Genomic DNA, 16834 nt, shown 5'->3' on the forward strand with positions numbered 1-16834 from the left:
TTCAGAAGTGAAGTTCTCAGGCAACGAAAGTACGGAAGAACAATTAATAATACTGACAAACCAAATAAACCAACTGAAAGTTAAAACAAAACAGTGAACTGACAAAATCGAAAAGGACTTGGACTTAAAAATCAGCCAAGAAGTTAAAACAGCTGTCATCAAACTGGGTGCTGTAAATCAGAGAACAGAGCCGAGTGAGTCCACCATCGAAAACATTAAAACGGAGATTTAAAATAGTCTGTCGCTCCATCTGGAGAAAATGGTGAAAGACAAGTTCTGTGAACTTGACCGGCGTTTATAATCCCTTGAGAAGTCAGTTTCCGATATCGATCTAGCTACTAATCACCGCCCTCTAGATGGAGAAGGAGTTGGATTAGGTACTTCAAAACACTGTCCCGGTACATACTTTAACCTGTAAACCCATACCTGGAAGGTTCGTTTTCCTAACCTCTTTCCAAGATAGCAAAAAGTAGCTAAACTAGTTTTACCTTTATTTTTCTAATCTTAAGTTTAATATAACCGTTACGTTTTTTTGAAAAAATTCTTTTTGGGAAAGTTTTTTTTTAATTAATTAAACACAAGAGCAAGAACATGTCTGTTTCCTCTATATTTACAGCTAATTTACATCAGTCTACTGCAAAATAAACTGCACCAGTACCTGGTACTGGAGTAGTGGAGGAAGCCAAGCCTTTATAATTAAGGGTGTTAGGGTTCGAATCCCTCACGGTACCAGGATTAGTAATCTTTAGACCTGGTTCAAAAATAATTTTTTTCTTATATGATACCGATTTTGGAATAGTAGGGATTACGCAATTTCCACTTTCCCTATTCACAGAGTCCAGGTAATCTCCAGCTAAGCTAATCTTTATTTCGCAGTAAAACCTTGGTACTGGAATTCCGAGTTGTTTTTTTTTTTCAGACAATTTAACGTGTCCACAGGAATTACTCTAGGTCAAAAAGTAAAAAGCCCAAAGCAAGACCAGTCCTGCGCTTGACTCCAGTTAAAAGGTATTGCTCAATGTAGATAAACTAATATATAGATGTAAAAGCTCCTATCAAGGGCGTATCCAGGATTTATATACGGGGGATTTTTTTTTCTTTGGGGGGGGGGGGGGAGAAAACTTTAGCCCCCTACCCCCGAAAAGGCATTGGCTCCTATATCTCCCTTCAAAAATCTTTCCTTTAGTAACGATTGACTCCCCCTCCTCAATACCTTGCTCTTTACGCTAAATTTTGACTGTTCGTCCCAATTTTTTAAGAACAACTCGTGAAATACAAGAGCCTTTTAAATAGAACTGGAATGATTTATTAAAAGTGTTAAAAACTTTAGTGTGAAGAGTAACTCTATAAGAGTAACTTTAGTGTGAAGAGTAACTATGAAGTGATAGAGCCTGTGTATATAGAAGCTAAGTAGAACCGGTTTCACCGTTAGTTTCTTTCAGCTTACCTAGGGAGAAGACAAAGAGAAGTGATAAAATAGATAGGAAATATATAATTTGGGCTTTATATTTACACATTAAAGGGGGGGGCGTAAAGTATTCGGAAATGTTGAAATCAGAAAAATATTCTTATTTACTAACATGCTGGACAATAGTACCTAACACATTTTGGATGCAGACCCACTACACCCCCCTCCCCCTAATTTGCAAATATATAGCCCAAATTTGTTTCTAAAGTATTATATTTTCATCATATTTTGTGATATTTCATTAGGATTAGTCACAGAAATAGGATCTTCTTAGATAAAGAACTTAACTTAGGCGCTATAACAGACAAGTACCCTAATATTTTATTTTAGCAATTGATCCTTTATTGTTACCTGGCAGCTGAACAGTTTTTTTTAGACAACACTATGCTGAGATCACGACTTTTCAATTCATTTATTGTAGTGTTTGACGCCAAGATAAGTGACGTCATCATGATTTTATAACCAGGGACATTCAACAATCTGGTTTGTCTTTTGTATGACGTCATTTATGGTAGTGAAGTAGTCAGGTAGTGAAATCAAAGGGGCAATAGACAATCACAATCAGACCCTTGCACAAGCGTCACTAGGTAACCAACTGATATTTTTCGGCCTCGAAGAAGATGTCACCACGAACACTGTTATCAAGGAGAACTAAGAAAATAAACTTTTGGAACTATGTGCGCAGAAATTTCCGGGCATTCTTTTAGATGTCTTTGATATTGTCCCTGCCCGAAGAATAGGATGCAAAGTGTCAAATCTGCCAAGACCGACTATAGGGACACTTTCAAACCTTAGAGTTTGGTCGCAGTTTTTAAAAAACAGGAAGCAACTCAAGGGGTCTAGAATGTCTGTCACTGAATGCCTAACAAAAACTAAACGTGAGTTATTCGCATACACAAAAACTGAATTTGGACTGAAAAATGTCTTGACCACTGATGGAAACGTTATGGTTAAAACCGGACCCACAAGTGCCCGTAAAGTGTCAAATAAGGACGAGATTTTCATTTTGAAAAGATATCTTGATACTTCGATCAGGGGTATTCAAAACTAAGAAAGTGTATTGATAATAATATTCATGGATGTAATTAATTTGTAACATTCTTGCTTTTCTAACTTGGTGCTATCATTTCTTTTTCTCTTTCTACTTTTCTTTTTCTTTTTATACTTCTTATCCTGCTTTTGCCTCTCTTCATATTGTGATCGACGGTCGGATTTCTCAGACTCAAAAAAAAGGAGAAGGAACAGGGATTTTTTACATGCGGGCTGCCCGCTTTCGGCGGTACAAGTCATCATCAGCACACATTATCACGAAACACTACAAACACCGGAAAACTCCTGTTATTATTATTTTCCTCCACTATCATTATTTAGTCTAACTGATGACAATAAAAAACATCGGTGATCTCAACAATGAATGATTTTTCATTCTTAACTGAAAAGTGCCAGCTGAAAACCGCATTTCTCAATCTGCTAGGATGCGATGACGAGTCAGCTGCTGATCCCGTGACAGACAGGGTGAATGCTTTGTCCTGCTCATATGCAACACCCCAAGAATATCTTAAAGAAATACTTCCTGCAATTTCTACTAATGATAAGTTTAATCTTTTCTGGCATAATGTTCAAGGATTTAAACAAAAATGGGATGATATTCTTACATTCACTACTGAAAAGAAAAATCCTTGTAGTTTAGTTGGTTTAACTGAAACTTGGCTGCCCTCTCAAGATGACATGTCGCCGTACTGTTTGCCTGGTTTTGAAGCCATATATCCAAGGCACGGCACGTGCCATGAATACATTCCACGGCACGTAAAAAAGTGCTCCGGTGGCACTACATTATTTGTAAATGAATCTATCTCTCACAAGCGCCGCGATGACTTGGAATCAATTTTTAATGATGTGGTCGAACGTAGTCGATCTGTCTACTCAATAGTCATTGAAATCCTTGGAAAGTCATCTCTAGTATATTTCGTATGCCTTTTTTATAAGCCACCGTCATTTCCAAGTGACATTTTCTTTTCGCAAGTTGAGCAGCTTATATCGGAGATTAATGAATGTGGTCGAGGTAAAAATACATGTCTTATGGGTGACATTAACATCAACTTGCTGACGACTGACGGTGACGCCAACTCGCGTTCGTTCCTTGACACAAGCGTATCATCTGGTCTTCTCTCCACTGTATTCTTTCCAACACGGTATTCTACAGCTAGAAATACTACAACACTGATTGACAACATATTCCTTTCCTTTAACCCTCACACATCTTTTAACTCGCATATTATAACATCTGATGTTTCCGATCACTAACCAGTCATCACAATAGACCCAACAAGGGCAGGCCGGTCCACTAAGTCAGCGTCTAATCGCGTTTTCACGTATCGAAGTTGTTCCAAAAAAAACATTGATTACTTCACTGAAACCCTGAAATCGAATGATTGGTGTGCTGTAACTCATGCGTCTTTGGCAGACATGGCAGAAAATGCACTCACGAACCGGCTTAAACAGCTAACAGAACGGTGTTTTCTTCTACGAACAGGTTGGACCAAAAGTGTTTTTTGCTCCTAAAACTCCTTGGATGACGAAAGGCCTCGTTCAGTCTACCGAACACAGAAATAGACTGTACCTGAAAGCTTGTAAATCTATAACCCCTCAAGCGAGAGTGACATACAAAAAGTACAGAAATACATTAAACGAATTAGTACGTAATGCAAAAAGGCGGTACTATGTGGAGGGAATAAATGAATGTAAGAGTAACTTGAGAAAAGTATGGAAGGTTGTTAATGAAATAATATGTCAAAAAAGGAAGAAGGTGGCTATACCTAAAGAAATAATAAATATGCGTCGTGAGAGTGTAACAAGTGAATCTCGTGCTGACGCTTTTGATAAACTATCTGTTGATCAGACATCTCTACCTGCTTCTGCCCAATCCCCTGAACAAATCTACAGTCGACCAATGCTATATCTTTTTCTGGCTCTATGCACTAAAGCGGACTTACTAGTGCTTATCAGTAAGCTGCCTTATGGCAGAACCCATGAAACCTTAGGGCTGTACAACTATGTCTTGAAGAAGGCATCTGCAGGTCTTGTAGCTCTACTTACAAACTTGGTCAACCTTTCACTAGCAACCGGAGTTCATCCTAATGTGTTTAAACTGCCCAAGTCCTTCCCCTCTACAAAAAGGAGACAAGAGTCTTATCTCCAATTATCGACCCATATCAATTCTACCGGTTACATAAAAAGTCCTCGAGCGAGTGGTTTATAACAGAGTATATGAATTCCTCGATGGCATGCAGCTACTCTCCCCCCATCAATACCAGTTTCGGTGTTATCACTCAACTTTGCATGCAGCTGAATACATATTAAATAGCCAGGATCCTGGAGAAAAGGTACTAGGGATTTTTTTTGGATTTCATTAAAGCTTTCAACATGGTACGCCATTCAATCCTCCTCCCAAAATTAAATTCATTTGGAATATATGGTGTTGCTCATGAGTGGTTTTCATCGTACCTGACTGATCGTAAGCAGTGTGTAATTGTGGAGGGTCGTGTGTCGGCAGAATTGCCGGTAAAATCTGGCGTACCTCAAGGGGTCGGTACTTGGGCCGCTCTTATTTATTTTGTATATCAATGACCTTACAACATGTCTTACTACAAATACACACCCAGTACTATTCGCTGATGACTCAAATTTCTTCATTGCTGCTGAATCATCAGTCTGCTGCAAAAAAGGCCCACAAAACTCTTGACGAAATATCTGACTGGTGTTTTGGTAAAAAAATACAGGTAAATGCTACAAAAAGCTGCATCATAGTCATCACTTTTGTTCCTTCAAACTCCTCATTGTCTCACACTGTCGCACTATCAATCAATGGAAATCCCATTCCTCAGAACACAGTCACAAAGTTCCTCGGCATATTTGTAGATTCCTCTCTTTCGTTCAAACATCACATATCCCAGCTGTCTTCAACAATCTCACGACAAAAATCGAGTTACATAGAGCTAGCCTGCTTCTAAGTGCTGACAGGATGGAAATGCTTTATAATGTTTTTTGTTCCCCTACTTGAGCTACTGCTGTTCTGTCTGGGGCAATACATTCAAATCTCATCTAAAATCATTAGAGATAACAAAACCGTGCAGTCAAGGCCACATATTGCCTCCCCATGCTATACCCCTCAACAGACCTATGCAGAGACACTGGAACAATAGATATAACAGAGATAATCAACGTTAGTAATCTGCGTTTAGCACACTCACCAATATCGAATAGAATTCCTCAAGGTCTTTCCAGGTACTTCGAACGTTATAGCACAATCCATCGAGGAAGAGCTCTCCACTGCAACCAGTACAATTTTGTGCTACCGCGAAGAAGGCTTACAAGGTCTCAACACTCTCCAGTTTATAGAAGTATTTCTGTATAAAACACAATTAATGAATCTATTAAATCCATAAAATCTTTTGACACACTCCAGAAACGACACCTCTCTTACACAGTATTTGATACCGCATGAGTTAATGTCTTAATTTTTCTTTTGTATCTTATCCTCTCACCCTTCTTCTTTGACCCCATCTCTTCGCAGTTCTTTCCTTCCTAATTCTTCATTCCTCTCTTACGTTATCAGCTCTCCTCTTTTCATTTCATAGTGTGATATAAATTTGTTTGCCATTATCAGGTGTGACTCGCACAAGCATTGCTATGAGTCGAAATGTTCATGTTAATTGTTTTGTTTGTTCATTTATTTAAAAATACAAGGTTGATTGATTGATTAATAGTAAACACATAGTGGCTTCTGGCTAGTTCAAAATCCGCCACAGATTACCATGAAAGGTTGAACTTAATAATCTAAGCCGTTCATCAGATATTGCTGGATGACCCTTATGATAATCTACATGCTCATAGTTCGTTTTGATAGAGTTCAGCATCCACCTAAATATCCGTTGCAAACTTCACCTTAATACACTTAGCTTGCATAGTAGCAATAGTTGTAATAGCAGTAGTAGCATTAGCAGCGGTATACACATAGCAATAGCACCTTTGATTTTCTTCAAAATCTCCTTCAACACACGCTGAAAGTTTCAACTTGATACCATAGGCCATTCCTGAAGCATTGCTGATATGTCTTTTTGATAACCTGTTTGGGCATAGCGTGTTTCAATTTAGTTCAATTCAGTTTCAAACTTCCTCAAATTTTTCGCCTTAATATATTTAGTTTTAGTAGTAGCAGTAGTACCATTACTAATAGTAGTAGCAACAGAAATAATAGTAGCAGTAGTAGTAGCTTTAGTAGAATTAGCAATAATAGTAGCAGTAGTAGTAGTATGAGTAGGAGCAGAGGCATTAGGATACTAATATTGTCTTTTGGTTTGTCCAATATCCCCCCACAGCAAGCCCAGTAAGTTTAAAATACACACACCAAACTGTTCACATCCACAGATATTGCTATACGTCCTTTTGACAACCTGCATACAGACGTTGTGATGTGATTCAGTTCAACTTCCTTCTCAATATTCCCTGAAAATTTCACCTTCATACTCTTAGGCATAGTTGCAATAGTAGTCGCAGTAGTGGTATTAGCATTAGTAGCACTAGTAGTAGTATTAATAGTAATATCACTAGTACTAGTAGCAGCAGCAGCATTAACATATTGCCTTTTGGTCACAACACTCATTAAGTTCTGGAAGATTGAACTTAATAGAATTAGCCGTTGCTACGACATTGCCGATACATCCTACTGATAACCAGTATTCATATACTTCCTGAAATTTCCATGTTGATGCTCTTAGCCTTACAAGTAGTTGCAGCAGAAGTAGTAGTTGGAGTAGTAGTAGTAACAGTAGTTGTAATAGTGGTAGTAGTAAATGTAGCAGTGTTGATAGTATTAGTATTTGCGTGCACATATTGCCTTTTGGTCAATTAATCTTTCCCTTTAAGCATTCTCTGAAAGTTCTAACTTAAAACCCAAATCCATTCTTGAGATATGCACTTTTGTCAATCTGTATGCGCATAGTGTCTTTTGATTTGGTTCAAATTTCCCCTCAATAATCTCTCAAATTTTCACCTTCATACACTTAGCCTCAATACATTCGACTCTCGATAATTTGAATATCTGGATAATTAGAACTTTTTTCGCAGTCCCTTGAAAAACACTTGATAATTGAATAAGAAATTTTAATTTTAATTTGTTTTTAATTTTAATTTGTAACAAGGACGTCTTGGTTGGCAATACATCAATACCTCGCTTTGCGTCGTTTCGTTTTGCATTTCCTCGAAGTTGCGTCGCTACTCAATTGCGCAACGTTAGGTTTTCGAGGTTGCGTTGTTTTGGATTAGAGTTTTGAATCTTTTTTCTAGTCCCTTTTTATCGGATAAATACCCCTTTTTGTAAACTGAACTTCATCTTTTCTTTTACTTGTTTGGTTTTCTTTGGTTCTCCCTTAAATAATAATTACGATTTTCCTTTTTTCTCGCAGATGATTCAATTAGCTGCGCAGTTTGAAGGGTGACTCATACCTGTTAAAAATTTATTTTTGACGCCAGTGTGGCTAAAATTCAATGAGGGGTGAAAGGGAGAAATAGTTCATACATTGTAAATTAAGTGTCACTTTATGTCACACCCTGTGAGGGATTTTATTGCCTGGTCTTCGTTCGTCACATCCTGGGTGATTTTTATCTTTGTCTTTTTACCACTACCGATGTACCACTACGACAACACCCATTATGGATTGATCAGAATGTGATTAAGTTTAATTGTTTTTTTCATAAATTAATTGAATGCAGAAGTTTATTTTGTTTTAATTGGATACGGTTTTTTGTTTTTTGTATGTATGTAATAAAATTTTATATTATTTTTGTTTTTTAATGTTTACTTTGTTCAATTTCCTTTTTAAAAAGTAGTATTTTCGTAACCCTATCTTCTATCCTCAATCTTTACAGGATTTGCTATGGAAAATCTTAATTCACTTTGCGTCATTTCAATTTACGTCGTGTTTTTTTGAATGTAACTCCGACGCTAAGTGAGGTATTGGTTTACTCTATTGAAATATATAAACTGCTGGATAGCATTGATAAAAATGAGAATGTGAATTCTACCACCCTATATAACAGCTTCAAAAAAATGGGTTTGCAAAGGAAACCGAAAACCCCGCAAGGTTATCATTCATGAGATTTAACAGGATCCATCCCTCTAGAGACAGAGTGTTTACTTCTACCAAACTGTGATGAGTTTATCTTTTAGGATTTTGTTCACATGGACGCTGAAAATGCTGTCCACGGTGTTTTAACTGATGTTGAATTGTTGACTTCACAAGATGAAGAGAGAGAGGATAAAAAAAAGAACCACTTACTCCAGTCATATTAAGCAAGGCAAGATAAACCATCAACACCTTACATTCCTACGCTCTCAGAACATAAACAAGTGATAATTTCTTTACAGCTTTCACAACCATTGAAACTGAATTGGTCATGTAAGTCACTTCATCAAAAAAAAAAAGAAAAAAAGAAAAAAAAAAAAAGAAAAAAGACACAGATAACTTTGCAAAATCATTTTCCGCCGGCATGGTTTTTAACATCCTCCATGTACACAAGTGATTAAGAAGTTAAGCGAAAAAGTTTAAATGAATGTATGTACATATATGGGTTATGTATTTTCAATAAAGTGCTTGTTAATTTGAAATTCTTCCTTGTTCCTTCTTGATTATTTCAACTCTTTTTATGTTAAACATCTCACTAAAACTTTTCCTCTGGTTCCTTGAGTTTCAAATTATCGAAAGTCGACTTAGTACTAGTAGCGTAGTAGTAGTAGTAGTGGTGGTAGTACGAGAAGTAGCAGCAGTATTAATAATAGTAGTTGCATGTACATATTGCCTTTTGGCCAGTTGAACATCCCCCTCATGATATGCCCTTATGACCCGCTTTTGACGCCTTTTGAACTTAACACTCTTAGCCTTACAAGTGGTTTGTTATTGAAGTAGTAGTTGGAACAGTTTAGTAGCAGTAGTAGTAGTATTAAAAGTAGTATTAATAGTAGTAAGTAGTATTGTGTTTGGGGAGATGATAGGGGGGGGGGGGCTAGTGGCCCTCCAATCCCTCTTGACTCTTAATAAGGGCATTAAACTTTCAATTTACAATCAAAAGAGCCCCTTTAGAAGTTTCTACGACAACTCCTTCTATACGAAATGACTAGGTCAGAAAAGAAAACCAATAAAAAAATTAAGAAATAATAAAAAATGATGTTTTAAAAATCACCAAATTGTGTTCTAACCAAGACCGTTTCCAGAGGGTACCCCCCCCCCCTCGAAATGTTTGTCTAACTCGTAAAAACGTAACAAAAATGGATATAATTTTTTTTTGCCTTTTTTGAGTTTTTTTTTCTGCAACCACCCCAACCCCCACCCCCCCACGAAAGAAAATCCTTGTGTAAAACATCCCCCGAAAAAGAATCCTGGATACGGCCCTGGTTTTAACCACATGCATATAGTATGCCAACTGAGAGAGTGAGCTTCAGTCATTTTTCTTATACTTTTTCTTACAATCCAACCACACGGGTAAAGAATTTGAATTCAATATCGTTAAAATAAATACTTTTAAATATTTGATATTTTCTGTTGATTCAAAATAATAAATCTATGGTTTAACTTAAAACTACTAAGAGAAATATTACCTCTTTTTGAGTCGCGCTTCAAGTGTCATATCTTCCATTCTATGAGCCGAGCTATTAACCTCACACTGACAGCATGTTTGAAAAAAAGTTTCAATTGCTTTATCCTAGAAAAAGAAAAAAGTTAAGAGGTTTTTCAAAGATAACACACAAAAGTTGGATCATAAAAATGGTGCATAGCTTATGGTTATTATAAGATATTATAATAACCATACTAATTTTTAATAACCTAACTAATTTTTCAAAGAAAACTAAACAGCTCCGTTAAGCCAAAAATGAGCAGGAATAAAGTCAAATAATCTTCCAAGCGTAAAACTATCAAAAAATAACTATCAATAAATAAATGAAACTCAAAACGAACAGAAATTACAATAAATACCCGAGTCAAACTCAAAACGAGCAAGAATTAACATGCGTAGAGCCGATAACCCCCATTCCTTCTCAAGACCAGAACATAATTTGCGCTTTACTGAAAAAAAAAACAACAACAAAAAACAAGACAAATGACCATATATTGTCAGTTTAACATATATTGATATTTATTTCTTAAAGTTTTGATAATTTTTTATTTATGAAAACAAAAAAGCGAAAACATTTAAAACGTATTCTGTTTTCAGTAAATGGCTATCAGATGTATTCCGGGAAAAATAAGAGGTGTGTGGGAGGGCAAAGGGTATCTACCCTCCGATCACTCTGAATTTTAAAAGGGCACTAGAACTTCTGATTTCCAATTCAATCAGCCCCTCCGAAGTTAATACGATCATCTTTTTTAGGTAACCCTTATCTACCCCAAGGGTGAAACTTACAAACCTTGCTCTGAGGGCTGTGGGGGGGGGGGGGTGTCATCCTCAAAGACATAATTTACAGAAATTTCAACTACGTTGAACCAAATGGCTATCTAAAATTTTGATTGAAGGTGTGTGGGACAAGGGTGGGCGTGGGCGGGGGGTTTGGTGCCCTCCAGTCACTTTCGACTATTAAAAAGGGCAATAGCCATTTCAATTTTCAATCGAATGAGCCCTTTTCGAAGTTTCTACGACAACTCTTTCGATGCGAAGTGCCCTAGTCTAAAACAAACCAAAAAAATAATAATAAACGAATAACACATTGTGCATATAGCGCTCTTTACTTAGGCAGCGCTATTGCGCTGCCTATGATTTTAGGAACACTTAAGTTAGAGAAATACAAGAAGTTAATTTTCGAAATGGCTCACAGTTATTGGGATTGTCTTGCAATTTAGAGGTTTATTTTGTTCTTTGTTCGTTTCGGTTCTCCAGCTTGATCTTTTTTTTCATTCTTGTTCTTTTTTTCAAAGCTGAAAAGACTAAAACTGAGATTTTTAAGCTTTAAGCAGTCTTAGTGAATTCTTACTTCAATATATGTTTTGATTTCAATACAAAGATCACCCAGTCAGGGAAATATAAATCAAATTTACTTTAAAAGGAAAATATTTCAAAAATACGACAGCTTTTAATGGTGGCTAACATATGCGGAATAGTTATGGAGCCACGAGAAATGACAGAGGTTGTCATATTCTAAAGATCAAAATAAATCAACAAAAAAGACATGTGGAATAGTTTTGGAGCGCCGAAAAAGGACAGAGGTTGTCATATTATATAGATAAGGCTATAAAAATAAATCAATACAAGAAATATGCGGAATAGTTTTGGAGCCAAGAGAAAGGACAGAGATTGTCATGTTCTACGGATAATGCTATCAAAATAAATCATCAAAAAATATATGGAATAGTTTTGGTGGGACGAAAAGGACAGAAGTTGTCAAATTCTACACATAAGGCTATCAAAATAAATCAATAAAAAAAAAAAAATATGGAATAGTTTATGCGGAATAGTTTCGGAGTCACGAGAAAGGACAGAGGTTGGCATATTCTATAGATAAGGCTATGAAAACAAATCAATAAAAATATCCGAATAGTTTATGTGGAATAGTTTCGGAGCCAATAGAACGATTAGAGGTTGTCATATTCTACAGATAAGGCTATCAAAATAAATCAACAAAAAAAATACGGAATAGTTTATGCAGAAAAGCTTCGAAGCCACGAGAAAGAACAGAGGTTGTCATATTCTACAGATAAAGCTATCAAACTAAATCAATAAAACATATACGGAATAGTTTCTGAGCCACGAGAAAGGATAGAGTTTGTCATATTCTATAGATAAGGCTATTAAAATAAATCAACAAAAAATACGTGGAATAGTTTTGGAGCAACGAGAAAGGACAGAGATCGTTATGTTCAACAGACAAGGCTATCAAAATAAATCAATAAAACATTTACCAAATAGTTTATATCGAATAGTTTCGGAGCCACGAGAAAGGACAGAGGTTGTCATAATCAACAGATAAGGCTATCAAAATAAATCAATAAAAAAAATATGCAAAATAGTTTTGGAACAAGGAGAAAGGATAGAGGTTGTCATATTTTATAGATAAGACTATTAAAATAAATCAACAAAAAAATATGTGAAAGAGTTTTGGAGCGCCAAGAAAGGACAGAGGTTGTCATATTCTATAGACAGGGCTATCAAAACAAATCAATAAGAAAAATTAACAAATAGTCGATATCCAATAGTTTCGGAGGTACGAGAAAGGACAGAGGTTGTCATAATTTACACATAAGCCTATAAAAATTGATCAATAAAAAACTATACGGAGTAGTTTCGGAGCCATGAGAAAGGACAGAGGTTGTCATACTCTGTAGATAAGGCTATCAAAATAAATCAATAAAAAAATATGCACAATAGTTTTGGAGCCAGGAGAAAGGATAGAGGTTGTCATATTCTATAGATGAGACTATTAAAATAAATCAACAAAAAAAATTGTGGAAGAGTTTTGAAGCGCCAAGAAAGGACAGAGGTTGTCATATCCTATAGACAAGGCTATGAAGACAAATCAATAAAAACAATATACGGAATAGTTTGGAACCACGAGAAAGGACAGAAATTGTCAAGTTCTATATACAAGGCTGTCAAAATAAATCAACAAAAATATATGTGGAATAGTTTTGAAGCGACGAGAAAGGACAGAGGTTGTCATATCTTAGGCAGCGCAGTAGCGCTGCCTAAGTAAAGAACGATGTTGGCACAATGTATTATTTTTTTTTCTCCATTCCCGGGAACTTCGTATCGAAGGAGTTGTCGTAGAAACTTCGAAAACGGCTCATTCGATTGGAAACTGGAGTGGCTAGTGCCCTTTTTAATAGTCAAAAGTGATTGGAGGGCAACTAGCCCCCTCCCCCACGCCCATCATTCCACCAAACACATCCAATCAAAATTTTGAGATATCCATTTTGTTCAGCGTAGTTGATTTCCAGATAGAAAATATGTTTTTAAGGAAGAAACTCCCCCACAATCCTCATGGCAAGGGTTTTAAGTTATGCCCTGAGGGCATATAAGAATGATGTTGGCAAAATATATTATTTATTATTTTTTCCTTTAGAGCAGGGCACTTCGTATCGAAGAAGTTGTCGTCGAAACTTCGAAAAGGGCTCATTCAATTGGAAATTGGAGTGGCTTGTGCCCTTTTTAATACTCGAAAGTGATTGGAAGGCAACTAACACCCCTTCCACGCCATTTCCAGAAACACATTCAATCAAAATTTTAAGATAACCATTTTGTTCAGCGTAGTTGATTTCCACATAGAAATTATTTGTTTGAGGAGGACACTCCCCCACAACCTTCAGGGCAAGGGTTGTAAGTTATGCCCTGGGGCATATAATGTTTTTATAGAATGCGTTGTCGTAGAAACTTCAAAAAATGCTCTTTTGACTAGAAATTCAAAGAGCTAGTGCTCTTTTTAATAGTCGAAATTGATTGGAGGGCAACTAGCCCCCCCCCACGCCCATCATTCCTGCAAACACATCCAATCAAAAATTTGAGATAACCATTTTGTTCAGCGTAGTTGATTTCCAGATAGAAAATATGTGTTTGAGGAGGACACTCCCCCACAACCCTCGGGGAAAGGGTTTTAACTTATGCCCTGAGGGCATATAAGATTGATGTTGGCACAATGTATAATATTTTTTTTCCATTAGAGCAGGGCACTTCGTATCAAAGAAGTTGTCGTAGAAACTTCGTAGAAGTGATTGGAAGGCAACTAGCACCCCTACCACGCCCACCATTTCCGGAAACACATCCAATCAAAATTTTGAGATAGCCCATTTTGTTCAGCGTAGTTGATTTCCATATAGAAATTATGATTTTGAGGAAGACACTCCCCAACAGTCTTCAGGGCAAGGGTTGTAAGTTATGCCCTGGGGGCATATAAGGTTTTTATAGAAGGCGTTTTCGTAGAAACTTCAAAAAGGCTCATTCGATTGGAAATTCAAAAGGCTAGCTCCCTTTTTAATAGTCGAAAGTGATTGGAGGGCAACTAACCCCCCCCCCCCCCAGCCCATCATTCCCCAAAACACATCCAATCAAAATTTTGAGATAGCCATTTTGTTCAACGTAGTTGAAAGTTCTAGAAATTAGGTCTTTGAGCGTAGTTGATTTCCAAATAGAAATTATTTGTTTGAGGAGGACACTCCCAGGTCAACCTTCAGGGCAAGGGTTGTAAGTTATGCCCTGAGGGCATATAAGAACGATGTTGGCACAATGTATAATTTATTATTTTTTTTCCATTAGAGCAGGGCACTTCGTATCGAAGAAGTTGTCGTAGAAACTTCGAAAAGGGCTAATTCAATTGGAGACTGGAGTGGCTTGTTCCCTTTTTAATAGTCGAAAGTGATTAGAAGGCAACTAGCACCCCTACCACGCCCACCATTTCCTGAAACACATTCAATCAAAATTTTGAGATAGCCATTATGTTCAGCGTAGTTGATTTCCGAATAGAAATTTTTTTTTTGAGGAGGACACTACCCCAAAACCTTCAGGGCAAGGGTTGTAAGTTATGCCCTGGAGACATATAAGATTTTTATAGAAGGCGTTGTCGTAGAAACTTCAAAAAAGACTCATTTGATTGGAAATTCAAAGATCTAGTGCCCTTTTTAATAGTCGAAACTGATAGGAGGGCAACTAGCCCCCCCCCCACGCCCATCATTCCCCCAAACACATCAAATCAAAATTTTGAGATAGCCATTTTTTTAAGCGTAGTTGATTTCCAGATATAAAATATGTTTTTGAGGAGGACACTCCCCCACAACCTTCGGGGAAAGGGTTTTAATTTATGCCCTGAGGGCATATAAGAACGATGTTGGCACAAGGTATGATTTATTGTTTTTTCCATTGGAGCAGGACACTTCGTATCAAAGTAGTTGTCATAGAAACTTCGAAAAGGGCTCATTCAATTGGAAATTGGAGTGGCCTGTGCCCTTTTTAATAGTCGGAAGTGATTGGAAGGCAACTAGCACCCCTACCACGCCCACCATTTCCAGAGAGACATCCAATCAAAATTTTGAAATAGCCCTTTTGTCCAGCGTAGTTGATTTCCAGATAGAAATTATGTTTTTGAGGAGGACATTCCCCCACAGCCTCCTGGGCAAGGGTTGAAAGTTATGCCCTTGGGGCATATAAGGTTTTTATAGAAGGCGTTGTCGTAGAAACTTCAAGAAAGGCTCATTCGATTGGACATTCAAAGGGCTAGTGCCCATTTTAATAGTCGAAAGTGATTGGAGGGCAACTGACCTCCCTCTAACGCCCACCTTTTGCCCAAACACATCCAATCAAAATTTTGAGATAGCCACGTTATTCAACGTAGTTTTAAGTTCTGTAAATTAGGTTTTTGAGGATGACAACCCCCTTACAGTCCTCAGGGCAAGGGTTGTAAGTTTGCCCTGGGGGCATATAAAGTTTTTATAGAACGCGTTGTCGTAGAAACTTCAAAAAGGGCCCATTCGATTAGAAATTGAAATGGCTAATGCCCTTTTTAATAGTCGAAAGTAATTGGAAGGCAGCAAACATCCCTTCCACGCAGTTTAAAGTTCAGGAAATTATACCTTTAAGCGGGACACTCCCTTCACAGTCTTCAGGGCAAGGGTTATAAGTTATGCCCTGTGGGCATTTAAGTTTTTATTGAAATCTTTGTCGTAGAAACTTGAAAAAGGGCTAATTCGATTTGAAATTCAAAGGTCTAGTGCCATGCAACTAACCCTCCTCTCTCGCCCACCTTTTCCCCAAACACATCCAATCAAAATTTTTAGATAGCCATTTTGTTCAGCGTTGTTGATTTCCAGATAGAAATTATGTTTCTGAGGGGGACGCTCCCCCACAGCCCTCAGGGCAAGGGTTGTGAGTTATGCCCTGGGGGCATATAAGGTTTTGACAGAAAGTATTGTCGTAGAAACTTCAAAAAGAGCTCAATCGATTGGAAATTGAAATGGCTAGTGCCCTTTATAATAGTCGAAAGTGATTGGAAGACAACTAACACCCTCTCACGCCCACGATTTCCCCAAACATAGCCAATCAGAATTTTGAGATAGCCATTTTTTTCCACGCAGTTTAAAGTTTAGGAAATAAAACCTTTGAGCAGGACACTCCCCCCCACAGTCTTCAGGGCAACGGTTATAACATATGCCCAGGGGGCATATAAGGTTTTATTGAAATGTTTGTCGTAGAAACTTGAAAAAGGGCTCATTCGATTGTAAATTCAAAGTCGAATTGTAAATTCATAGTCGAAAGTGATTTGAGGGCAACTAACCCTCCTCTAATGCCCACCTTTTCCCCAAACACATCCAATCAAAATTTTTAGATGGCCATTTA

General features: G+C 37.2%; 1 protein-coding gene across 2 annotated transcripts in view; it reads right to left on the reverse strand.

Moving 5' to 3' along the window:
• Positions 1-16834, reverse strand: part of Zir (dedicator of cytokinesis) — a 233248-nt gene that overhangs the window by 150711 nt on the left and 65703 nt on the right. For both annotated transcript variants that reach the window (XM_089101690.1, XM_089101688.1), the window contains exon 14: positions 10122-10225. In XM_089101690.1, the coding sequence (XP_088957816.1) occupies positions 10122-10225 (104 nt within the window). The remainder of the gene's footprint in view (positions 1-10121; positions 10226-16834) is intronic.

Source organism: Artemia sp. Qi Xiang Cuo, chromosome 15 (genome assembly GCF_049724085.1).
Source record: "Artemia sp. Qi Xiang Cuo chromosome 15, ASM4972408v1, whole genome shotgun sequence".
NCBI lineage: Eukaryota > Metazoa > Arthropoda > Branchiopoda > Anostraca > Artemiidae > Artemia > Artemia sp. Qi Xiang Cuo.